This window comes from Oncorhynchus mykiss, chromosome 6, assembly GCF_013265735.2.
Source record: "Oncorhynchus mykiss isolate Arlee chromosome 6, USDA_OmykA_1.1, whole genome shotgun sequence".
NCBI lineage: Eukaryota > Metazoa > Chordata > Actinopteri > Salmoniformes > Salmonidae > Oncorhynchus > Oncorhynchus mykiss.
This window is the reverse complement of record NC_048570.1, coordinates 42,809,962-42,837,609: the sequence shown is the minus strand read 5'-3', so window position 1 is coordinate 42,837,609 and position 27,648 is coordinate 42,809,962. Positions and strand designations below refer to the sequence as shown.

General features: G+C 42.0%; 2 protein-coding genes across 2 annotated transcripts; both read right to left on the bottom strand.

Annotated features, from left to right (window-relative positions):
• Window positions 1–1,503: 1,503 nt before the first annotated feature.
• LOC118965026 lies at window positions 1,504–7,799 on the bottom strand. The gene is made up of 4 exons (XM_036981749.1): window positions 7,349–7,799; window positions 6,366–6,553; window positions 4,958–5,181; window positions 1,504–2,939 (listed from the first exon to the last, which is right to left on the bottom strand). Exons 1-4 carry the CDS (start codon window positions 7,797–7,799, stop codon window positions 2,318–2,320), a joined length of 1,485 nt encoding a protein of 494 aa, XP_036837644.1. The 3' UTR covers window positions 1,504–2,317.
• A 4,652-nt stretch (window positions 7,800–12,451) lies between these two features.
• Window positions 12,452–27,296, bottom strand: LOC110525999. Its single transcript, XM_021606571.2, has 6 exons — window positions 27,161–27,296; window positions 26,769–26,876; window positions 26,279–26,476; window positions 25,893–26,082; window positions 13,455–13,638; window positions 12,452–12,747 (listed from the first exon to the last, which is right to left on the bottom strand). The coding sequence occupies exons 1-6, from the start codon at window positions 27,269–27,271 to the stop codon at window positions 12,573–12,575; spliced, it is 966 nt and encodes a 321-aa protein (XP_021462246.2). The 5' UTR covers window positions 27,272–27,296; the 3' UTR covers window positions 12,452–12,572.
• Window positions 27,297–27,648: the final 352 nt, after the last annotated feature.

The following is a 27,648-nucleotide window of genomic DNA, read 5'->3' as shown; positions in this document are numbered from 1 at the left end:
GCAGGAATATGATAATAAATCGCGTAGAAAGTGTAGAAAGTGTAGAAAGTGTAAAAAGCAATACTTTTTGTAAGATATGCTCAAACAAGCGGTTCATATGTGAGTAGAAAGTACAGCGGACTAAGAATAGGCTACATTTATTTTTTATATTTTTTATTTTATTTTAGTGAATAATATGATTTGAATTGTTGACAACACTATATTAGGCAACAGAAATAGGTTAAACTACATTTCATGACCCACGGGGTCAATTAATCATTATTCAGACTGAAGGTGGGCTATAAAAGAATGCCGATAGAATAGTAATACAAGACTGCACTTTATCTAAAAATGTAGTCTGGATCAATAGAAATTTAAGAAAACCATTTTGAGGGACATTGCACTATACACCACTTGGAAATGCATTAATTTCAATGTAATCTAATATGTTTGGACAAACAAAATTACCCTAATTTGTTCAACTTTGACATCAGTCCTTATTTAACAATGCTTACCTACCTATAAGCCATTGACGCAGACCTAAAGTAATTTTTGTAATATTGTTGATTAGTAAAAAGGCTATGCAAATTGACTTTCTATCATGGCATTGCTGGAATGACCCTCTATTGACTTCTCAACCGTCTTGTAGAGCTCTGTTATTTCCAAAATAAACATCAAGTAGACATTTTTTTTTAATTGGAAGTTCTTATTTGAGTTGTTAGTTTCAGGAATTTAAGATGAAATATTTTTCTGAACATGTTTTTCAAGAAAAGACAGTTAAAGGGTTCAAATACGGTGTATAGTGTACATTTCAGATTTAGATAGAGAGGATAGAAGATACAGTTTTACAAAATTCTACCACACTGTAAACAGTAAACAATTAGTGCCTTGCAAAAAAAGTTTTGCAAGTCCTTATTTACCTAATGTCCATTAAGCTCAAATATCCCTTAAAAGTAGTTATTTGGTAATTATTGAGTAATTACCATTTTAAAGTGTAATTTCGAGGTAAATACCATGTAAATAGCACCCTATAATGTAAAGCATATCCAAATGCTCTACTTAACATTTCTAAATGTGTGCCCCTTTGAAAACTCCCACATGTATGTGACTTTTTCCCCTCAAATCTTGATCCACATATAATAAAAGCATTGTGTCTTTTTTTTTAGGAAAGAAAAAGGTATATTTGAACCAGCAGCTTATTTTGGGCAAAATTTTAGTATTACAGGGTCTTCATGTTCCCACTATCCACCATCTCATTTCACTCGAAGAGACAAGTGACTTTGTGTGTTTCTTATGACTCCACCTTCAGTCCACCTAAGGCTGCTCTGTCAAGTGCATTTCCTACTGAAACCAAACATCCTGCATCTTGGAAGAACTCCCTGCCCTCTCCCGTCTTTCCCTCTCATTCTCCCTCTCTTTCTCCCTCTCTCTCTCTCTCTCTCTCGCTCTCCATTGACACACACAAACACAGGCAAAACACGTTTGGTCATTATGTCAACAAAATTATGGATATATTATGTGATGGATATATTTCTTTTTTATTCGATTTTCTTCATTCCTGCCTTTAAAAAAAATACAGTAGATACTGTAGAAATACATTTTTACTGTATCTAATAGGAAGTACTGTTTAATTGTGCCACTTCATGTTTGCATCACCATGGTTACGAGATATGGATATTTCTCCACATTTTCCAGGGGAATACTAAACTTTAGGGAATAACAAGCGTCAACAAGGAGGGGAGTGTGGTCCTGAGGGCAGCATTTGTGAATAAATCAGGGTGGGAAGAAAATAGCACAAGGTAAACATCCTGGCCTGGCCTCACCACAGGTTCTGGGAAGAAAGACTTACTTTACAGGGCTTTTCTCTGACGTCTCATCCATACCACAGAGCAGCCTAGCTAAATCCCAGCGCACTCCTTCCTACCTGCTGAGCTGATGGCCATGTCTGTGAGCTCTACAAAGATATTTAAATCAGGGCCACCAGTAGCAGAGGGAAAGGCCCTCCATGTGAGTTGGCAAAGAGAGTCAAATGTTTTTCCAGTTTTATTCCACTGACCTGCAATTTACACTGACTGAGCTCCAATTGAGATGATTCAACATAGATGTGAGAAGTAATTTATTAACAGTGAGGAATAGTCTAGTCTCGTGTACAGTAGCTAGATGCTGATCTTGTGTAGAAATAGTCAGACAAATCCATATTATTTAGTATTTTCCGCAACATCTATTTTGACTGTTCCTCTTTTGTGCTATGCGCTGTGCCCTACCTTGTTCATCATTTTGGATAAATTCCAGTTCTGTAATATGTATAAAATTTTTTTTTTTTTAAAACATGTTTCTGTCAGTTAAATCTCACTTCCTGTTGAATTCTACCCATTAGTCCAGTGCTGATACCATTCCCCTCCAGACTCAGGTGTCTCAGCGGAAACTGTGTCCTACAAAGCAGCGCCTCTATGATTTCACTTCCTCCCACCTCACCAATCCCATTACTGTCCAGATCCACCTGCCTCAGGCTCTGATTGGCTCTCAGCGTGTCAGAAAATAGCCTGGCTCCCTGGTCTCCTAGGTTACTCTCATCCAGGATAATATGGCTGAGAGTCACATTTCCCTTCAGAGAGTCAAACAGCTCCCGCCATGCCTCTAGGTCCACACCAGTGGTCCGGGCCAGCCCCAGGTACTGCAGTCTTGAGTGGAGTCTCATGTAGGATGTCAACATCCTCAGGCCATTGCTGCTCAGCCCGTTTCCTCCTATGTCCAGCTCCAACAGTGAAAAGGGGTAGAGAGTGCCCCTTGTGGTTGGAGGGAGGGGGACAACTGAGTGTGTTAACGGGTTCTGGCCCTGGACCTGGGGATCTTCAATCCATGGTAGTGATGTTGGGTGTCTCGTTGTTATCTCCTGGAGTTGAGCCAGTCCACTAAGTAGTTTCAGAACTCCAGGGTCTCCCAGTTGGTTTCCAAACAAGCTGTAGAGAAGAAAAAGAATCAGCCGTCAATCACAACTTCCAACTAACATTTTCATTTTTCTTTGAAGTGGCTCACCTAACATGCACTGAATACAACATTTCACCTTACTGTGAAATGTTTACTTACAAGCCCTTAACCAACAATGCAGTTCAAGAAATAGAGTTTCCGGGATGATGGTGTTGATGTGTTAGTCATTTAGGCAGGTTACCTTCGCTTTCTTGGGCACAGGAACTATGGTGGTCTGCTTGAAAGATGTAGGTACTACAGACTTGGTCAGGGAGAGGCTGAAAATGTCAGTGAAGACACTTGTCAGTTGGCCCGCGCATGCTCGTAGTACACGTCCTAGTAATCCATCTGGCCCTGCGGCCTTGTGAATGTTGACCTGTTTAAACGTCTTGCTCACATCAGCTACGGAGAGCGTGATTACACAGTCGTCCGGAACAGCTGGTGCTTTCATGCATGCTTCAGTGTTGCCTCGAAGCAAGCATAAAAGGTATTTAACACGTCTGGTAGGCTCGCACCACTGGGCAACTCACAGCTGGGTTTACCTTTGTGGTCCGTAATAGTTTGCAAGCCCTGCCACATCCAATGAGCGTCATAGCCAGTGTAGTAGGATTCAATCTTAGTCCTGTATTGACGCTTTGCCTGTTTGTTCATCTGAGGGCATAGCATGATTTATTATAAGCATCTGGATTACTGTCCCGGTCCTTGAAAGTGGCAGCCTCGAAAGTGGCAGCAGTCTAGCCTTTAGCACGGTGTGGGTGTTGCCCGTAATTCATGGCTTCTGATTGTGATATGTAAGTACGGTCATGTAGCATTCGTGTCATCTGACCACTTCCGTATTGAACGAGTCACTGGTACTTAATGCTTTAGTTTTCGCTTGTAAGCAGGAATCAGAAGGATGGAATTATGGTCAGATTTTCCAAATGGAAGGCGAGGAAGAGGTTGAGCATTTTCTTGTTTGCTTAAGGCCTTATACAGCTCGTTGAGTGCGGTCTTCATGCCAGCATCAGTTTGTAGTGGTAAATTGATGGCTACGAAAAATATAGATGAAAACTCTCTTGGTAGATAGTGTGGTCTAGAGCTTATCATGAGATATTCTACCTCAGGCGAGCAATACCTTGAGACTTCCTTAATATTAGACATTGCGCAACAGTTATTATTGACAAATAGATACATACCACCACCCCTCGTCTTACCGGATTTAGCAGTTCTGTCCTGTCGATGCACAGAAAACCCAGCCAACTGTATATTATCCGTATCGTAGTTCAGCCACGACTAAGTGAAATATAAGATATTACATACAGTTTTTAATGTTCCGTTGGTAGGATAGTCTCGAACAGAGCTCATCCAGTTTATTCTCCAGTGATTGCACGTTGGCCAATAAAACGGATGGTAGGGGCTGGTTACCCACCCGCCAATTCAATTTTCACAAGGCACTTCGATCTCCGCCCTCTGTACCTCCGTCTTTTCTTCACACGAATGACAGGGATTTGGGCCTGGTCTCGGGGAAACAATCTATCCTTCACGTCAGAATCATTAAAGAAAAAATCTTCTTCCAGTGTGAGGTGAGTAATCGCTGTTCTGATATCCAGAAGCTCTTTTTAGTCATCAGAGATGGTAGCAGCAACATTATGTACAACATAAGTTACAAACAATGCGAAAACACACACAAAACAGCACAGTTTGTTAGGAACCCATAAAATGGCAACGACTTGTCCTGATCACTTGTGTGTAAATGGGTTTACAGTATGACATTGGCATCCTGGAAAAACCTTGTATCTTCAAAAAGTCAACTTCATTCACAATGTCCTAGGCTCATGAAACTTTCACAGAACAATTTATGTAAAAAAGAGAGATATTCTTTTTTTTTTACAGGACACAGATTTATGAATATGACATACAAGCTGGAGCTAAACAAAGACTTTGAATGTCACCTACAGCAGTCCTTTGACTTGGGGCTAGACACTCACTCAGTCACTCACTCACTCACTCACTCACTCACACAGTGACTCACAGCAGTCCTTTGACCTGGGGCTTGGCCCTCAGTAGGTCCAGGAGGATGTGGGCCCCTTGGGGTCCGATGTGGTTGAGGTTGAGATTGAGGAATGTGACCTCCGAGGGGCTCCTCTTCAGGGCTGCGGCCAGGCTCAGTAGGAGTGCGTCTGTCAAGCCGGTGTTCCTCAGCACCAGCTGCTCCACCTCGTCAGACGTGTTCAACACCTGCATCATCACATCCAGCTAGAGACAGAGATAAAGACAGTGAAAAGTAATGAGAGATAAAAACAGAGAGACGGATGTCAATGAAAGCAGATCATTTTTTTTCTTCTTTCTATTGAATGAAAAAGTAGCCCCCTCATGATGAGTCCAGCTAGGGAGATGATAAGGAGAGTTGGCAGTGATACCTCTTCTATTTAGACTTGTCATTAGATCTGTCAGAGGTTGTTTGTGTTATATGGTTTAGAGAATAAGCAGAACTCATCATCAACTTATGACATCCAGCTATGAGTTTTGGAAGGTTCTACAGTGCGCACATTCTGAAATACATCTGTCTCATCCTATTGAGGAATTACAATCCATATCTACTGGCTAGAATGATGTAATACTGAGACTTTTCAGAATTCAGACAGGAATTCCTCATATTGGCACAGAGTTCAATATATCCAGCGATTCCTGTCGGCACCCCAGTCACATTTGATCGATATTAAACAGATTCTGGACCCTTAATCTGTGAGCAGAGGATCGATACATTTTCTGTTTGTCTGTGAGGATAACTGAGGAATGTCTTAGACAGGTATCTGACTGGGACAGTGGTGGTATGGACCAAGGAGGTATGTAGGTATGGATTGAGCAGACCTGTGTTCAAATACTATTTGAAATGTATTTTAAATACTTACTCAAACTGTGCTTCATTAAGATCTGCCTGTTGCAATGGAACCAATAGAAAAGCCCCAAAAGTGCAAACCCCGCCGATCTGCCACTCCAGACAGGGGGGGAGACACTACCTAACTTGAGAAACTAACGTTATGGTCTGGCCACTGTCCTCATGCAGCAGGCCACCTTGCTAGACTGTGTGGAATGTTTCGGCATGCTATGTCAGGTGATCATTTGATGGATGCGGTTGAACTGAACGCTCCTTCATCATCTGAGGCCAGCGCCTGTTGACCCCACATTAACAAACACAGACAGATGCCCTACGACAAACGGCACTGTGTAAATGTACTGTATTTAGCTTCATGTCATTATGAGGTGTATTTTGGAGTACCTTCCAAAGGGCAGCTTCTAATGGTTTTTCTACACCTGTTCTCAACAAATTAGCACCATTTCTATTTCTGGTGCTTGTTTCCGTTGATTTTCACTTCCTAGAAGCATGTTACTAGAGTTACTATAATCACAGCTTGTTTATTTCACATCATGTAGCCTACCTGGGCCTGTAGATCTTGTTCTATCGTTGAGATGTGTGTTTGACTCGTGTTGAGCACAGCTCGGTCCTGGTCCCCTGGCTGCCTGTCAGGGTGCAGAGCACTGTCACTCTCCTCACTTAGCTCCACATCTGAGCCCGAGGGGTTGGGACAAGATGACAACTTCTTCTCCAGACGCCACCTTTCCAGTACTGGACACACAGACATGGAAATCAAATAATGCACCACCTGTTCACTGATAGGATGAAATGGAAAAGTGGTGGATGTAAGCATGAAACACTTCATCATTCTCAATTCAGAAAACCATAGATATTAGGTTTATATTCTAGATAACGCATTAATATGTGTATTGCAGTGTATATAAATCAGTTACAGTAAGTACTCTGGGGGCATACCAGCCCGTATTGAGCCGGGGTTTATTTACTCACTGTTTGCCTTGAACCAGTGCTGTTTGTTTGGGCTCAGGTCCAGCCCAGTGCTCATTTCCATACATTCTTCATAGAAGTCCTTCAGTCTTTCCCCATTTCTGCTTTTCCCATTTGATCCCAAATCCTTATTTTTCTTCCCGTTCTGCTTACTCAGAGCTTCCTCATCCTGCAATGAATCTTTAAAAAGCAACACTCTGATTCGTTCCAATTTCTTTCCAACTCACAAAGTACATAAATGGAAATACCTTCATGAAGATTAATGGCGGGTCATCTGTATCTTAACTTCAAAGTACGGTAGCATGATGCCAGACTCTTCTGCCATTAACCATTCACTCATCTCCAGGAATGACACACACACACACACACACACACACACACACACACACACACACACATATACACACACACACACACACACACACACACACACACACACACACACACACACACACACACACACACACACACACACACACACACACACACACACACACACACACACACACACACACACACACACACACACACAGGAGGTGAAAAGAGTAAAATAATACTCACCAGCAAGGATGTTGACTCTGTTATTGGACTCTTTTTGTGGGGTCTTGGCATTGTCTTTGTCTTTCTCTGGGGTCTTCTTAACTTGTCTGGTCTTTTTCTGGTGTGTTCTGCTCTCTGGGCCAGACAGGGATAGGTCCTCGCACTCACCTGTGAACCCTGACCCCTTGCCGTCTTCTTTCTCATTAACCAGGGCCTTGCTGTCATCTCTGTGATTGGCTGGAGCCTTGCTGTCCTCTCTCTCATTGGCAGTGTCCTTGATGTCTTTTGTTTGATGGGATTGGCTCTTGCGTCTTTTGGGCTTCCTTGCCTTCACGTTCTCCTTCACTTTGGTACAAGCAGGATCTTCAGTGTCTGCAGACCAGCTACCAGTGCTCCCGTCCTTCAGGTTCTTCCTAGTTCTCCTCCTCACAGCCTTCTTTGGTTTGGTTTCTGGTTTGGCTGGGAGAAACATAGGAGACGAGGGACAACATTCAACTACTGTGCCTGTACAGAAGACATATTATTATGGGACAGTTTTTATCACTTTGGTGCAAAGTACAGTATATGGTACATTTTCACAACTCTTAGTACAAAACTCAAAATAGATCATCAAAGAGGCAGTTGTTTCAAACACAACCCAAAATCATACAGTCACTTTTCACCAAAATAAATCAGTGTTTCATCAAGAAATACATTAAGATTTTTTAAATAAAGTAATTGCCTTTCACATTACAATTATCACAACATTTTTTATGTGATTGTCTTGTCTTTTTGCTAAAATACATTTTAGTCGAACTGCTCTTAATTGATGATCACGTAAACATTTGGTAAACCTATAGATTTTCCATCTGGTTTGTCTACTACAAATTTTGAGAACAATATACAGTTGAAGTCGGAAGTTTACACTTAGGTTGGAGTCATTAAAACTAGTTTTTCAACCACTCAACAAATGTCTTGTTAACAAACTGTAGTTTGTAGGCAAGTCGGTAAGGAAATCTACTTTGTGCATGACACAAGTCATTTTTCCAACACTTGCTTACAGACAGATTATTTCACGTATAACTCAATGTATCATAATTCCAGTGGGTCAGAAGTTTACATACACTAAGTTGACTGTGCCTTTAAACAGCTTGAAAAATTCCAGAAAGTTATGTAATGTCAGGGACAGGGACTTTATACTAGGATTACATTTTTAAATATATTTGGCTAAGGAGTATGTAAACTTCAACTGTAATGAAAATGTATGTCTGTAAAGTAGAAACATAAAAAGTATGAAAAATGCTTGAATATACTACTATGATGATGACTATTATAATTTTTCTTCACAGTAAATTAAACCATATATATAAAGTGCATTTGTAAAATATTCAGACCCCTTGACTTTTTCAACATTTTATTACGTTACAGCCTTATTCTAGAATGGATGAAAATTTGTTTTTTCCTCATCAATCTACACACAAAACCCTATAATCACAATGTGAAAACAGGTTTATCAACATTTTTGCAAATGTATTAAAAATAAAAACCATAAGTATTCAGACTCTTTAAGAACAGACTCGAAATTAAGTTCAGGTGCATCCTGTTTCCATTGATACTCCTTGAGATGTTTCTACAACTTGATTGGTGGTACCTGTGGTAAATTCAATTGGTTGGACATGATTTGGAAAGGCACACACCTGTCTATATAAGATCCCACAGTTGACAGTGCGTATCAGAGCAAAACCAAACCCGATGGTCACTTTGACAGAGCTCCAGAGTTCCCCTATGGATATGGGAGAACCTTCCAGAAGGACAACCTTCTCTGCAGCACTCCACAAATCAGGCCTTTATGGTAGAGTGGCAAGACGGAAGCCACTCCTCACTAAAAAGATTATGTGGTCTGATGAAACTCTTTGACCTGATTGCTAAGAGTCACGTCTGGAGGAAACCTGGCACCATCCCTACGGTGAAGCATGGTGGTGGCAGCATCATGCTGCGGGTATGTTTTTCAGCGGCAGGGACAGAGAATCTAGTCAGGATCGAGGCAAAGATGAAGGGAGCAAAGTACATCTCTGGAGAGACCTGAAAATAGCTGTGCAGTGACACTCCCCATCCAACCTGACAGAACTTGAGAGGATCTGCAGAGAAGAATGGAAGAAACTCCCCATATACAGGTGTGCCAAGCTTGTAGCGTCATACCCAAGAAGACACGAGACTGTAATCTCTGCCAAAGGCGCTTCAACAAAGTACTGAGTAAACGGTCTGAATACTTATGTAAATGTGATATAGTTCAGTGATTTCTTTTGGGGGGGCAAAATAAAAAAATAACAGTTTTTGCATCGTCATTATGGGGTATTGTGTGTAGATTGGTGAGGAAAGAAAAGGATTTCATCAGTTTTAGAATAAAGGCTGTAACGTAACAAAATGTGGAAACAGTCAAGGGGTCTGAATACTTTTGAATGCACAAGATCAGAGATCAAATCAAATCAAATTGTATTAGTCACGTGCGGCGCAAATACAACAGGTGTTGTATTTCACCTTCCAGTGAAATGCTCACTTACAAGCCCCTAACCAACAACGCAGTTTAAAAAATATGAATTAGAATTAGAAATAAAATTAATAAGTCATTAAAAGAGCAGCAGTAAAGTAACAATAACGAGACAATATACAGGGGGTACTGGTACAGAGTCAATGTGCGGGGACACCTATTAGTCGAGGTATTTGAGGTAATATGTACATGTAGGTAGTGTTATTAGTGACTATGCATAGATAATAACAGAGAGTAGGAGTGGCGTAAAAAAGGTGGTGGTGGGGAGGGGGGGGGGGGGGGCAATGCAAATATTCTGGGTAGCCATTTGATTAGATGTTCAGGAGTCTTATGGCTTGGGGATAGAAGCTTTTTAGAAGCCTACAGTAGACTTGGCGCTCCGGTACCGCTTGCCGTGTGGGAGCAGAGAGAATAGTCTATGACTAGGGTGGCTGGAGTCTTAGACAATTTTTAGGGCCTTCCACTGACGCCGCCTGATATAGAGGTCCTGGATGGCAAGAAGGTTGGCCTCAGTGATGTACTGGGCAGTACGCACTACCCTCTGTAGTGCCTTGCGGTCGGAGGCCGAGCAGTTTCCATACCAGTCAGGATGCTCTCGATGGTGCAGCTGTAGAACCTTTTGAGGATCTGAGGACCCAGTTGCAGAGGGAGGTTTTTAGTCAAATGGTCCTTAGCTTATTGACGAGCTTTGAGGGCACTATGGTGTTGAATGCTGAGTTGTAGTCAATGAATAGCATTCTCACATAGGTGTTCCTTTTGTCCAGGTGGGAAAGGGCAGCGTGGTGTGCAATAGAGATTGCATCACCTGTGGATCTGTTATTGCGGTATGCGAATTAGAGTGGGTCTAGGGTTTCTGGGATAATGGTGTTGATGTGAGCCATAACCAGCCTTTCAAAGCACTTCATGGCTACAGACGTGAGTGCTAAGGGTCGGTAGTCATTTAGGCAGGTTGCCTTAGTGTTCTTGGGCACAGGGTCTATGGGGGTCTGCTTAAAACATGTTGGTGTTACAGACTCAGACAGGGAGAGGTTGAAAATGTCAGTGAAGACACTTGCCAGTTGGTCAGCGCATGCTCGCAGTACACGTCCTGGTAATCCATCTGGCCCTGCAACCTTGTGAATGTTGACCTGTTTAAAGGTCTTACTCACATCAGCTCTGGACAGAGTGATCACACATTTGTCCGGAACAGCTGGTGCTCTCATGCTTCATGAGATGTTTCAGTGATATTTGCTTTGAAGCAAGCATAGAAGCAGTTTAGCTCGTCTGATAGGCTTGTGTCACTGGGTAGCTCTCGGCTGTGCTTCCCTTTGTAGTCTGTAAAGGTTTGAAAGCCCTGCCACATCCGACGAGTGTCAGAGCAGATGTAGTACGATTTGATCTTAGTCCTGTATTGACGCTTTGCCTGTTTTATGGTTCTTCAGAGGGCAGATCGGGATTTCTTCTAAGCTTCCGAAAAAAAGCTTCTGCCAGTTCGTGGTGAGTATTCGCTGTTATGATGTCCAGAAGTTATTTTCGGTCATAAGAGCAACATTATGTACAGAATAAGTTAAAAAAAATACTTATTTTTTTAAACTTATTCTGTACATAATGTTGCTCTTATGACCGAAAATAACTTATTTCATTCATTACAAACAATGAAAAAAACGAACAAAAAACACATTAGGTTAGGAGCATGTAAAACGTCAGCCATCTTCTCCGGCGCCATCATACAATGTACTGTACTGTAAATGTAAACATACCGTATGTAACAAATACAGTTTTCTTTTATCGCTTTGGTACTATTTTCACAAGTACAATACACAATTACAATAGAGGTGGAAGATGCATGATTGCTATCCTCATGAGCGTACCACCCTCCTTCAGGCCATGGATGGAGGCAAGCAATGATTTCAATCCAGACCTACTGTATGTCAGGCTTGGATTCGCCATGCCAAAATGTTTTCCCCAAGTGCATGATGAGAACCTGTGGCCAAATGATCAAGACAAGCTTTATGCCAACTCGTGCCTGCTAAACATTGTTGCTTTTGTTTTTTTCCCCATTGGATTACATTCAATGATCTAACCTACTAACCTTCGATCACACATGGAACAGTGATGTTCAGTCAATTGAAATGGGTAGTGCAAGTGTATTTCCTAATGTGAAAAACAGTGTAATGTACTGTAATTTACAGTACTGTAGCATACGACATTCAAAGGGCAATTTTGAAACATGTACAGTATCTTACATTTTGTGCTATTGGATTAACTGGTTGTTAAAAAATAACTCAATTGCGAAGATATCATTATGTTGTGTTTTGGTGAATAGTTCAATGTTCTCGTTATATTTCACAGTGAAACTGTGTTTTGGATAAATGGCTGTGTGGTGAAAGATGTCTACAAACAAAATGAATACACAATGAAAGGTTTCAAATCTAAGACTACAGTGTTACCTGTTTGGAGTTTTGTACGAGTTTTCAAAATTCAGCATATTCCTTTAAAGTAGTATCAAAGCGATTTAAAAAAAACTAACTTAGTGGGGACTAGATATTAAATCCATTCATACACATAGCATGCTATTAGAATAATAAAATAAATCATGCAATTGAATGTGTCATTTATTGAATAAATAACTTTCAAAATGTTTGCTGTGCTTTGTTTCTTAAATAGCCGACAGCATGCTCAAACAGAGACTTCTGAGAGGCAGCGGGTTTGTTTCTGAAATGAGGACCACGCAGAACATTAAAAACAGGAATTGTTGATGAATGAGTAGGAAAGTTGATGACTTTGAGACAGCCCTTCATTTCCGTGCTTTATACCATTGCCAGGGTTTTGGGCTGGAGGCAGACTGAGGTTCTCGTGTGTGCCATTGTTCAGCTGCTGGTAGGAGCTGTATTTGTTTCGGAAACTTGTACATCTGAAAATAATGAAAAATACATTTTGAACGTGACTTGTAACAATCCTGTTGTAGGCCGGTCAATAGGAACACAGTGGGTAAAAGTCATTGCTCACTGCCATAAGACATGGGCAGGGATCTTCTCGCTTTCTGTCAGTCTGTGATCAGGTTTTTATAGTAAACATCAAACGTTGTTATAGCCAGGGCTTTGGTTAACGGTGACATTGATGTGAAGGCTAGAGGATAAAGGGATACTTCAGGATTTTGGCAATGAGGCCCTTTATCTACTTCCCCAGAGTCAGATGAACTAGTGGATACCATTTGTATGTCTCTGTATGAAGGAAGTTAGAGGTAGGTTTGCGAGCCAATGCTAAATAGTGTTAGCGCAATGACTGGAAGTCTATGGGTATCTGCTAGCATGGCAAAATCCCGAAGTATCCCTTTAAGCAGAAATAGCCCATTATATATAAGCAATTTCTACTGACTATTTATTGCTTGTTTGGCTTTGTGTGTGTTTATTGTTTGAGAAATCGAACAGAAAAATCCAACAAATAATAATAATAAATAAGCTTAAACTAGGTTGCATGCTTACCTAAACTGACAATAATTTGTAAGCGAAGAAGTTGAGCTGACATGATATTAATTTGTAGTCTTACTCCATCATCTGAGAGAGGTTGAATCATATATATAATATCAATATATTGTCTATCTATGGGTTGAATGCTCACCTATAGCAGGGCATCCCTCCAGCCAGCCAGGTGAGTCTGAAGCAGCTCTTCTTGCCCTGCTGGAAGCCCAGGGCATAGCGGTACTCACAGCAGGAGCTGATCCTAGCAGCAATGAGGCTGTTCACATACATGGTGCCGCTAAAGGGGTAACCCCGGTGCCTCTGGGAGACCCACTGGAACTGCTCTGCAGGAGGGGACACAGGAGACAGAACAGGGGAGTTAGAGGTGAGGATATAAAGGGATATAAGAGGATCAGTTCAACAAAGTCTACATGCTACAAAACTTAACCTTGGTTCACCCGTAAGACATTGTTCTCTCCCCTCACACCCTTTATTCCCACTCCCCTGAGACACACACATAAAAACAGCTCACAGAGAGGCTGGAGTATGAGAACAGGGTAAGCCACATTGCACCTTGATTTAAGATGAAGGGATGTGTCATCTACAGGAGGCACTTTTTCCCTAAAATAATTGAGATGCAGCGCTATAGGGAGAACTCCACACACAGAGAAGCGGTGTGGAAAATTACGTTTTTTGTTTTTTGTTGAAACTAAGTTGAAAAGCCCAAAAGTAAAAATCAACACCATTTTGGTTGCATATGCTCCTAACTATTCTTGCTGTGATTAGGAATTTTGATTTGGTAGTGGTGTAGAATACTACTGGCCACCCTTTAGAGCCTGGTTCCCATCTAGGTTTCCTCCAAGGTTCATGCCTTTCTAGGTAGTTTTTTCGTGCTTCTACATCGACATTGCTTGCTGTCTGGGGTTTTAGGCTGGGTTTCTGTAAAGGCACTCTGCTGATGTAAAAAGGGCTTCATAAATACATTTGATTGATTTGGTAGCACTGTGCACCTAACAAATATTCACCCAGATAATGACAAAATTCTACGTATTCTAAGAGTTGTTACATTTGTATAATTTGAGCAGCGCACAGCAGCGCACAGCAGCGCACATTGAAGCCGTCATCATCAACTCAAGGTGTTACAGACCAAGAACTGAAGGAGGGTTTATATATTTCAAACTGGCCTAGATTCAGGGACCAATCACAATGGGAATAGAAAACAAAACATGATGTGAATGGTAAACGGAAAAAAATCTGACCAACAGGATGCCATTTTGAAATATATAAAAGCCTCCACTTTCCGAACTGCAACGCCGTTCTTTGGGGTGATAGGTGGCATGGGGAGATGGCGGAAGCAGAAGTGTCTTTTTTAGCTGAAAGCAAGTCGAGTACAGTTAGCCAGAAAAAGTAGTGGACAACAGTGAAGTCCAAGAATGGAACAAAAAGGTCTCAAATCATGTGTATATATATAGAGCAAAAGGAGAGGGAGTCATCCAACAGACTCCCATCCAGAGCGACACACAGAAGCAACCAGGCCCAACGCCCCGCTCAAGGGCACGTCGACAGATCCTCCACAAGGTCAAAAGCGGGGACCCGAACCAGTGATCCATCAGCCACTGGCCCAAACTCCCAACCGCCAGGCCACCAGCCCTCCAAGACCCCCCCCCCCCCCCCCCCCCCCCCCCCTCCACACACAGTTCCCCAAGAGCTGCCCCTCAACCATCCGAGACGCCTCCCACAGTCCCCCCCACCCCCTGAGAAAGTAAGATAAAAAATAAATAAAAATACATTCCTCACCCCCAAGACCCTCCCCAATAACCAATAAAATGAACAAAAGAGAAAAGAGAGAAAGACAAAGGAAAACAGAAAACAACAATGCAAAAAACTAAATACATCAAGGACAACAAGAATCATAACAGCAAGGCCAACTGAATATGTTTGAGTGCATGTATGGCACTATTAACATGTGTGTGTGTCTGTGTAAGTGCACATTTGTGCATTTGAATGAGTGTGTGTATATGCATGAGTACAAACACCTGCACGGCATCAGCCTCAGGCAAACCAGCATTAGCTGTAAAAACACTTCCCCCGCAGTGTCATTCAAACGTACTTTTTGTTATGTTTTATTGTGACTTTATTTTTTATACTTTTATCTTTGACCGTCATTCTATCCCCCGCCCAGAAACTCCACTCTCCAATTACACATCACAACCCTCAGCTTCCCTCAGCCTATCCCATCTATCTCTGCTGGCAAACCCTCTTCAGATTTCTATGCACCAAATATCTTTAAACTATGTATTTTTCAACATACAATTTCAATCTATCTAATCGAATAGAATCCACAGACTGCGAGTTGAAGATAAATACTTTTGCTAAGAGTATTAGTATATTAGGAATGGACTGACACGGTCCCTCCAGATCTCCCAACAGTACTATTTCTAGGGTAATTTTTAGATTTTCAGCCATTCCTGAAACTGAGACCAGAAACAGGCCACCTGAGGGCAATACCAAAATAAATGGTCTATTGATTCTGTATCCTCACAACAAAATCTGTGATAAATGCAAAAGATTCAGTACTGTGTGTGCAGATGGGAAGAGTATTATAGCAAACGGTGGGACAGGGAAGCAAACCCAGGTATCTGGCATGAAAGGCAATAGAGTTAACCCACTTGGTAGGAATTGTAATGTGGCTCATATAGCAAGGTTCGATACACTGCCCCCTCCGAACGTGAAGACATGTCCCTATGGTTCGATTGCTCAGCCCCCTCACATGTCTGGGCCATGCGTTCCGATGGCTTCACATTAAAAAGACATTAGCGTGAAAAACAAGAAAGAAAGTGCCAATATTACTGTTTGTACCTCTTGAGACACCATATCAACAACATACTCAGTAGAACTACTCAAAATAGTTCAAATCAATCTAAGATAAATCAAGAAATCTGTCATTAATTTTGATATCTTTGCCTTAGTCGTGCAATTTTACATCTAAGATGTTTGGTGCAATATTTCTCAAGCAAAAATAGCATGACAACTAGTCATCTGTTGTTGAATAACAACAAATCCCAACGAAAGCAGGAAGTACCAGTGACTCGCTCAATACCGAAGTGGTCAGATGACACGGATGCTACGCTACAGGACTGTTTGCAAGCACAGACTGGAATATGTTCCGAAATTCATCTAATGGCATTGAGGAGCAGACCACCTCAGTCACCAGCTTCATCAATAAGTGCATAGACGATGTCGTCGTACGCGTTTATTTTCAGCAAACGTAACATGTGTAAATATTTGTATGAACAACAAGATTCAACAACTGAGACATAAACTGATCAAGTTCCACAGACATGTGACTAACATAAATTGAATAATGTGTCCCTGAACAAAAGGGGGGTCAAAATCAAAAATAACAGTCAGTGTCTGGTGTGGCCACCAGATGCATTAAGTACTGCAGTGCATCTCCTCCTCATGGACTGCACCAGATTTGCCAGTTCTTGCTGTGAGATGTTACCCCACTCTTCCACCAAGGCACCTGCAAGTTCCCAGACATTTCTGCGGGGAATGGCCCTAGCCCTCGCACTCCGATCCAACAGGTCCCAGACGTGCTCAATGGGATTGAGATCCAGGCTCTTCACTGGCCATGGCAGAACACTGACATTCTTGTCTTGCAAGAAATCACGCACAGAACGAGCAGTATGGCTGGTGGCATTGTCATGCTGGAGGGTCATGTCAGGATGAGCCTGCAGGAAGGGTACCACATGAGGGAGGAGGATGTCTTCCCTGGAACGCACAGCGTTGAGTTTGCCTGTAATGACAGCAAGCTCAGTCCGATGATGCTGTGACACACCATGACGGACCCTCCACCTCCAAATCGATACCGCTCCAGAGTACAAGCCTCGGTGTAACGCTCATTCCTTCGACGATAAACGCGAATCCGACCATCACCCTTGGTGAGACAAAATCCCGACCTGTCACTGAAGAGCACTTTTTACCAGTCCTGTCTGGTCCAGCAACGGTGGGTTTGTGCCAATAGGCAACGTTGTTGCCAGTGTTGTCTGATGAGGACCTGCCTTACAATAATACTACAAGCCCTCAGTCCAGCCTCTCTCAGCCTATTGTGGACAGTCTGAGCACTGATGGAGTGATTGATGGAAAGATTAAGATGGGCAAAATAACACAGACACTGGACAGAGGAACTCTGCCTAGAAGGCCAGCATCCCAGAGTCGCCTCTTGACTGTTGACGCTGAGACTGGTGTTTTGCGGGTACTATTTATTGAAGCTACCAGTTGAGTACTTGTGAGGCATCTGTTCAATCTTGGTTTCATCAGGCCAGAGAATCTTGTTTCTCATGTTCTGAGAGTCCTTTAGGTGCCTTTTGGCAAACTCCAAGCGAGCTGTCGTGCCTTTTACTGAGGAGTGGCTTCTGTCTGGCCACTCCACAATAAAGGCCTGATTGGTGGAGTGCTGCAGAGATGGTTGTCCTTTTGGAAGGTTCTCCCATCTCCACAGAGGAACTCTGGAGCTCTGTCAGAGAGACCATCGGGTTCTTGGTCACCTCCCTGACCAAGGCCCTTCTCCCATCATTGCTCAGTTTGGTCGCTCGGCCATCTCAAGGAAGATTCTTGGTGGTTCCAAACTTCTTCCATTTAAGAATGATGGAGGCCGCTGTGTTCTGGGGGACCTTCAGTGCTGCAGATGTTTTTTGTTTTTTTACCCTTCCCGGATCTGTGCCTCGATACAGTCCTGTCTCGAAGCTCTACGGACAATTTGTTCGACCTCATGGCTTTTTGCTCTGACATGCACTGTCAGCTGTGGGACCTTTTATAGACAGGTGTGTGCCTTTCCAAATCATGTTCAATCAGTTGAACTTACGACAGATGGACTCCAATCAAGTTGTAAAAACATCTCAAGGATGATCAATGGAAACAGGATGCACCTGAGCTCAATTTTGAGTTTCATAGCAAAGGGTCTGAATACCTATGTAAATAAGGTATTTCTGTTTTTTATTTCTAATCATTATAGGGTATTGTGTGTAGATTGAGGAGGGAAAAAAATAATTGAATCAATTTTAGAATAAGACTGTAACGTAACAAAATGTGGATTAAGTCAAAGGATCTGAATACTTTCCGAATGCACTGTGTATATGTATATATATATATATATACTGTATATATCCAGTATATGCTGTCTTATATTTTTCCATTCTATTATTTTACTTAGTATTATTACTATTATTATTGTTTCACTCACATCCCTTTGACCTGCACTGTTGAAGCTTGGAACATAAGAATTTCACTGTACCCTGCAATTACATCTGCGACCCTGTGCATGTGGCTAATAAACTCTGAGTTGTATTTGTATTTATTATGGATCCCCATAAGCTGCTGCCAAGGCAGGGGTCTGTCAAAATTAAGGCAGTTCTACAATTTTAAAAACATTACATTCATAACAGATTTCACAACACACTAAGTGTGCTCTCTCAGGCCCCTACTCCACTACCACATATGTAGAATACAAAATCCATGTGAGTATAGTACGTATGTTATCGTGTGATGTGCTCTCTCAGGCCCCTATTCCACTACCACATATGTAGAATACAAAATCCATGTGAGTATAGTGTGTACGTTATCATGTGTGTATGCATGTGTCTGCCCCTATGTTTTTGTGTTTGCTTCACAGTCCCTGCTACTCCATAAGGTGTACTTTTATCTGTGTTTTAAATCTGATTCTACTGCTTGCATCAGTTACCCAATGTGGAATAGAGTTCCATGTAATCATGGCTCTATGTAGTACTGTGTGCTAGTCGTTTAAACAGACAGCTCAGTGCTTTCAACATGTCAATAACTCTCACAAATACAAGTAGTGATGAAGTCAAGCTCTGCTCCACTTTGAGCCAGGAAAGATTAACATGCAGATTATTAATGTTTGCTCTCTGTGTTCATCCAAGGGCCAGACGTGCTGCCCTGTTATGAACCAAAGTCAATTTACTAAGGGTTGGTAAAAGGCTGATTGGTCGGCTATTTGAGCTAATAAAGGGGGCTTTACTATTCTTAGGTGGCGGAATTACTTTTGCTTCCCTCCAAGCCTGAGGGCACACACTTTCAAGTAAATTGAAGATATGGCAAATAGGAGTGGCAATTTCGTCCACTATTATCATATAATTGTCCATCCAGGTTGTCAGACCCCGGTGGCTTGTCATTGTTGATAAACACCAATTATGTTTTCACTTCTTCCACACTCACGTTATGGAATTCAAAATTACAAATATTGTCTTTCATAATTTGGTCAGCTATACTTGGATGTGTTGTGTCAGCGTTTGTTGCTGGCATGTCAAAGTTTGCTAATCTTGCCAAAGAATAAATCATTAAAGCAGTTGGCAATAACAGTCGGTTTTGTGATGAATGAGCCATCTGATTCAATGAATGAGTTGATTTGTTGGCAGAGAGAAAAAAAACCCATTGGTGCTCATTTTCTGCAATTCTACACATTAGGCCATGGAGTGAAGGGAAAATGTAGCAGTTAAAGCTAATTTCATGCAATTCAAGACATTTTCCATGGCTTATGTGTGTTCATATGATACTAGGAGTCAAAACCTGACTGAATGCCCCCCACCCAACTTTAATTATTGTGACCCGCAGTCCTTGTTTTACCCATTCTGGGTCGGGATTACGACCTGCGGTCCACCAGTTGAGAATGTGCTGTGACCTTGCCATAGAGCAGCCATAGGGGAAAATATATTCTTTATCACATTTAAAGAGTTGTAGCATACACCTGCAATTGACACACACTTCCATGAAAGGATGGAGAGGCACTACAAGGACAGGGAGCATTTGGTTTTCAGAAAGCAGTGAATGGTAAACACACAGAATTAGCACTCCAGCGCATCAGGTAAGTTCAAAACTTTTATTGGTATTAACAAACTTGAGACGTGATCTTGCAAGGCTTTTCGCATTTTCCACAGTTGAGGAATGAACAAATTCACATTAAAATGACCCAGCGTGACAGCGGAATTGTGCAAAACTAGATCAGATAGTTAGTGAGGACTATCAGTTGGTCGCAATGTACTCCCCATTTCACGTAAACAAAGCACAGGATTCAAAAAGAATACTGCAACAGAAATGCTCTTACAACTTCTTGATGCACCCATCCCGTTAATGGGATCATTTACGTCAACATCAGCTGGATTGCAGCGAGCCAAATTCAAATTAAATTACTACAAATATTTAATTTTCATGAAATCACAAGTGCAATATAGCAAAACACAGCTTAGCTTGTTGTTGTTAATCCACCTGGCGTGTCAGATTTCAAAAAAGCTTTTTGGCGAAAGCGATCCAAGCGTTTATGTAAGAACATTTCTCTCAGTAGACAAAATATTACAAACAGCTAGCCACCAAGTAGATTGGTCACGAAAGTCAGAAAAGCAATGAATTAAATCGCTTACCTTTGTTGATCTTCGGATGTTTGCACTCACGAGACTCCTAGTTACACAATAAATGTTCCTTTTGTTCCATAAAGATTATTTTTATATCCATAATACCTCCATTTGTTTGGCTCGTTATGTTCAGTAATCCACAGGCTCGAGCGGTCACGACATCGCAGACGAAAATTCCAAATAGTATCCGTAATGTTCACAGAAACATGTCAAACGTTTTTTATAATCAATCCTAAGGTTGTTTTTTCAATATATAATCGATAATATATATCAACCGGGACTTTAGCTTTGTCAATAGGAGAGAGAGACTGTTGCTCAAGCAAAACTCTGGGGACACCCAGTTATACACTGACGCGATGTGATCTTTCTCGCTCATTTTTCAAAATAAAAGCCTGTAACTATGTCTAAAGACTGTTCACAACATGGGGAAGCCATAGGAAAAGGAATCTGGTTGATATCCCTTTAAATTGAGGGAATGCATTCAATGGAACAGAGAGCTTTCAAAATAGAGACCACTTCCTGGTTGAATTTTCCTCAGGTTTTCGCCTGCAATATCAGTTCTGTTATACTCACAGACAATATTTTGACAGTTTTGAAAACGTTAGAGTGTTTTCTATCCTAATCTGACAATTATATGCATATTCTAGATTCTGGGCCTGAGAAATAGGCAGTTAAATTTGGGTGTGTTTGTCATCCAAAAATCTAAATACTGCCCCCTAAACTCAACAGGTTATTAATATAATAATGATTTGAATGACTGTAGCCCCGTGGGCGAGGCTAGTCGTTTTAACAGAATGAGAGATTATATTGCATTGGTTGTTGGTACCCGACAGAACTGTATGAACACACAGTGACCTTCTTTTTTTTATATCTTCAGTGATATTGTTAACAAACACGCCCCATAAAGAAAATTAGAATTAAAAACAGGTTCAACCCGTGGTTCGACCATGATCTTGCAGAGATACTCCACCTCAAGAATTGCATTTGGCGAAAGGCTCGGCACACGCATACTCAGGCTGACTGGCACTCATTCAGGAAAATGAGAAATAAGTGCACTCAGGCTATCCGGAAGGCCAAAGTTAGTTAAGTCAGTTATCTCTCTGTGGGTCTCACCCCAAGAAGTTCTGGAAAACAGTTAAAGACATGGAGAATAAACCCTCCTCACATCTGCCCATGTCCCTTAAAGTTGATGATGTGGTTGTTACTGACAAGAAGCACATGGCTGAGCTCTTTAATCACCACTTCATTAAGTCAGGATTCCTACCTGACTCAGCCATGCCTCCTTGCCCGTCCAACAATTCCTCATCTCCCACAGCTGCTAATGCAACTAGCCCCAATGTTCCTCCCTCTTTTTCCCCTGCCCCGCTACAAAGTTTCTCCCTGCAGACGGTCACAGAGTCCGAGGTGCTAAATGAACTCCTTAAACGACCACAAAAAAATATCTGGATCAGATGGTTTAGACCCTTTCTTCTTTAAGTTTGCAGCCCCTATAATCGTCAAGCCTATCTCTGACCTTTTCTCTCCTCCAAAGGTTCCCATTGCTTGGAAGGCAGCCAAGGTTAGTCCTTTATTTAAAGGGGGAGATCAAGCTGAGCCTAACTGTTATAGGCCTATTTCTTATTGTCCTGTTTATCAAAAGTGTTGGAAAAACATGTCAATAATCAATTTACTGTCTTTCTTTATGTCTATAGTATTCTCTCTGGTATGCAATCTGGTTTCCACTCAGGTTATGGATGTGTCAATGCAACCTCAAAGTTCCTCAATGATGTCACTATTGCCCTTGATTCTAAGCAATGTTGTGCTGCTATTTTTGTTGACTTGGCCAAAGCTTTTGACATGGTAGACCATTCCATTCTTGTTGCCCGGCCAAGGGGTATTGGTGTCTCTGATGGGTCTTTGGTCTGGTTTGCTAACTACCTCTCTCAAAGAGTGCAGTGTATAAAGTCAGAACATCTGCTGTCTCAGCCACTGCCTGTCACCAAGGGTGTACCCCAAGGTTCGATCCTAGGCCCACACTCTTCTCAATTTACATCAACAACATACAGTGGGGAGAACAAGTATTTGATACACTGCCAATTCTGCAGGTTTTCCTACTTACAAAGCATGTAGAGGTCTGTAATTTTTATCATAGGTACACTTCAACTGTGACCGACGGAATCTAAAACAAATATTCAGAAATCACATTGTATGATTTTTAAGTAATTAATTTGCATTTAATTGCATGACATAAGTATTTGATACATCAGAAAAGCAGAACTTAATATTTGGTACAGAAACCTTTGTTTGCAATTACAGAGATCATACGTTTCCTGTAGTTCTTGACCAGGTTTGCACACACTGCAGCAGGGATTTTGGCCCACTCCTCCATACAGACCTTCTCCAGATCCTTCAGGTTTCGGGGCTGTCGCTGGGCAATACGGACTTTCAGCTCCCTCCAAAGATTATCTATTGGGTTCAGGTCTGGAGACTGGCTAGGCCACTCCAGGACCTTGAGATGCTTCTTACGGAGCAACTCCTTAGTTGCCCTGGCTGTGTGTTTCGGGTCGTTGTCATGCTGGAAGACCCAGCCACGACCCATCTTCAATGCTCTTACTGAGGGAAGGAGGTTGTTGACCAAGATCTCGCGATACATGGCCCCATCCATCCTCCCCTCAATACGGTGCAGTCGTCCTGTCCCCTTTGCAGAAAAGCATCCCCAAAGGATGATGTTTCCACCTCCATGCTTCACAGTTAGGATGGTGTTCTTGGGGTTATACTCATCCTTCTTCTTCCTCCAAACACGGCGAGTGGAGTTTAGAAAAAAAAAAAAAAGCTATATTTTTGTCTCATCAGACCACATGACCTTCTCCCATTCCTCCTCTAGTTCATCCAGATGGTCATTGGCAAACTTCACACGGCAAACTTCAGACGGACCTGGATATGCGCTGGCTTGAGCAGGGGGACCTTGCGTGCGCTGCAGGATTTTAATCCATGACGGCGTAATGTGTTACTAATGGTTTTCTTTGAGACTGTGGTCCCAGCTCTCTTCAGGTCATTGACCAGGTCCTGCCGTGTAGTTCTGGGCTGATCCCTCACCCTCCTCATGATCATTGATGCCCCACGAGGTGAGATCTTGCATGGAGCCCCAGACCGAGGGTGATTGACCGTCATCTTGAACTTCTTTCATTTTCTAATAATTGCGCCAACAGTTGTTGCCTTCTCACCAAGCTGCTTGCCTATTGTCCTGTAGCCCATCCCAGCCTTGTGCAGGTCTACAATTTTATCCCTGATGTCCTTACACAGCTCTGTGGTCTTGGCCATTGTGGAGAGGTTGGAGTCTGTTTGATTGAGTGTGTGGACAGGTGTCTTTTATACAGGTAACGAGTTCAAACAGGTGCAGTTAATACAGGTAATGAGTGGAGAACAGGAGGGATTCTTAAAGAAAAACTAACAGGTCTGTGAGAGCCGGAATTCTTACTGGTTGGTAGGTGATCAAATACTTATGTCATGCAATAAAATGAAAATTAATTACTTAAAAATCATACAATGTGATTTTCTGGATTTTTGTTTTAGATTCCGTCTCTCACAGTTGAAGTGTACCTATGATAAAAATTACCGACCTCTACAAGCTTTGTAAGTAGGAAAACCTGCAAAATCGGCAGTGTATCAAATACTTGTTCTCCCCACTGTAGCTCAGGCAGTAGGAAGCTCTCTCGTCCATTTATATGCACATGATAGTCTTATACTCAACTGTCCCTTCCCCAGATTTGGTGTTAAACGCTCTACAACAAAGCTTTCTTAGTGTATCTGCCCTTAACCTTGTTCTGAACACTTCCAAAACAAAGGTCATGTTGTTTGGTAAGAAGCATGCCCATCTCCCCACTGTTGTGATTACTACTTTTGAGGGTTTAGAGCTTGAGGTAGTCCCCTCATACAAGTACTTAGCAGTATGGCTAGATGGTATACTGTCCTTCTCTCAGCACATGCAGGCTGAAGTTAAATCTAGACATGGTTTCCTCTATCGTAATTGCTCCTCCAGCTGCCAAACTGACCCTGATTCAGATGACCATCCTACCCACGCTAGATTGTGGAGATCGGCAGGTAAGGGCGCTCTTGAGCGGCTAGATATTCTTTACCAATCGGCCATCAGATTTGCTACCAATGCTCCTTATAGGACACATCACTGCACTCTATACTCTTCTGTAAACTGGTCATCTCTGTATACCCGTCGCAAGACCCACTGGTTGTTGCTTATTTATAAAACCCTCTTAGGCCTCTCTCCCCCCTACCTGACACATCTACTGCAGCCCTCATCCTCCACATTCAACACCCACATTCTGTTAAAGGTCCCCAAAGCACACACATCCCTGGGTTGCTCGTCTTTTCAGTTCGCTACAGCTAGCGACTGGAAAGAGCTGCAACAAACACTCAAACTGGACAGTTTTATCTCAATCTCTTCATTCAAAGACTCAATCATGGATACTCTTACTGACAGTTGTGGCTGCTTTGTGTGATGTATTGTTGTCTCTACCTTCTTGCCCTTTATGCTGTTGTCTGTGCCCAACTATGTTTGTACCCTGTTTTGTGCTGCAACCATGTTGTATTGCTACCATGTTGTTGTCATGTTGTGTTGCTACCATGCTGTGTTGTCATGTGTTGCTGCCATGCTATTTTGTTGTTTTAGGTCTCTCTTTATGTAGTGTTGTGTTGTCTCTCTTGTTGTGATGTGTGTTTTGTCCTATATTCTTATTTAATTTATTTGTATTTTTAATCCCAGCCCCTATCCCCACAGGAGGCCTATTGGTAGGCCGTCATTGTAAATAAGAATTTGTTCTTGCCTACTTAAATAAAGGTTAAATAAAATACAAATTAAAAAAAGATTTCCAAAACAGTACCGCAAGCAATGTGTGTTAACTTTCAGACCGAGAGTCGGGGCTCCTAACAAAACTCCCCCAGTAAAGAAGATACTATCGTCAACAGGCGCTAAATTAGTTTGCGTCTATGAATGGGGTAGATACCTGGTAACTTGACGGCACTGGAAGAAGGGGGGCTCCTGTGTAGTTACTAATGTAAGCTTGGGCCTAAGCTATATAATCAATTTAAATAAAAAAATGTTTTGTGCTAAATACTATTTTGTGCTTCTAACTTTTTAAAGTGAATTTAGAGCCCTGTATGGATTTAAGGGGACCTACCTCCTGGTTGTACCAAGCCCTTGAAGACACAGATGTTCTCTCCTCCACAGATCTGCTGGAGCACTTTCAGCTCGTCCTGCTGTGACCGTGCAGACCCCAGGTAGGTCATCGTCACGGTGACATTGGATCGCTTGGCCTCCTTCAATGCCTTTAGGTTACTCTGGTACAGCGGACGAAGGTGAGATGTGATCTAAAAAAGAGAACATTTTCTCATATTTGTTTGAATGCATCTCAGTATCTCAGTTATGAGTCAGTCAGATTAGTTATCAAATCATTGTCACATGCGCCGAATACAACAGGTGAAATGCTTACTTACAAGACCTTAACCAACAATGCAGTTCAGGAAATAGAGTTAAGAGAATATTTACTAAATAAACAAAAGTTACCTGTTTGTTCTTGTAATAGTCTGCAGTTCTCTGTGAGCCTATGGAAGAGAAGGATCCTCTGCGTTCGCTGTACAGATAAGGGCAGGAAGCGCTCAGAGAGCCTCTGACTGAAGCCAGACTGGAGGCCTTGGCTGTGATGGCAGGGAGGTAGACATGTCCCGTCCCTCCTACCCCTGGATGCGCCACTGGTTTATTAAGCTGTGAAAAAAGATGTCACAACCTGTTATGGTGAAGGCTGAAACAAACCAAGAGACCAGAGTGAGTATTTTGACTATAATTAGTGTGGAAAGGATGTTTGATTATTTGTTTTGACATGTTTTGGTTATACGTCCTTACACTCCTTACGGTAGACTGGATTTGAATCCTTCAGACATGCACCTTCAAAACTGGAAGAACTGTCTGACCTATGACTAGGTCCGTCATAATGAGAATAAGACAGTAAATACAGAATAATACATTTTTAAAAATGATCTGTTTTATTGTCACATACACTGTAGATTTCCACAGTGTCAGGGCTTTCCAGCAGAAGAAGCTTGCTCTTCCCACTGATGATGCTGGCAGCTACAGTCTTATTAGCAGTTCCAGATTGTGCTGGTATCTGTAGGAAGATGTAGAAATCACATACAGTACATGTCAGGTCAAGATTTTTCCTTTATTTAACTAGGCAAGTCAGTTAAGAACAAATTCTTATTTAAAATTATGGCCTACCCCGGCCAAACCCTAACCCAGATGATGCTGGGTCAAATTGTGCGCCACCCGATGGGACTCCCAATCACGGCCGATTGTGATACAGTCTAGAATTGAACCAGGGTCTGTAGCGACACCTCTTATTAAGATAAAAACCAAGACACATTTTTCCACCCTCTTGACATATGCACTTACAGGTGTGTCTCTGTCCCCAGCTTGAACACCCATGTAGAAGAGATCCTGAAGGAGACTCTGGCTGTGTCTTCTCATCCACCGCACAGACTCCTTCTGATATAACTCCATCATTGCTGGTTGCTGTTTCCCTTGTCTGCAGGAAACCACACTGTATCCAGACACAGAAATATCATAGTTTTTCCTAACTCTCTTATTATTAACTTTCAATTTTGAAGCTGGTCAAATTCACTACACAAGAGGAGAAGGAGATGAGATGCCATTCAAATTAGCATTGTCACTGACATGGCTAGTGAATTAACAAAACGTGCTGTGTTTGTAATCTAATCTCAGGCCGTCATCTGCAAGACAGATAGGAGGAGTAGAGTTGGAACAGGAGGCAGCAGGCTGCCAGCATCCACACACACAGACATTCATCTCACTTGGCCCAGCGCTTAGGTTGCTTTATGCATGAATGACCACAGAATCAGATGTATGGTAACAGGTATTGA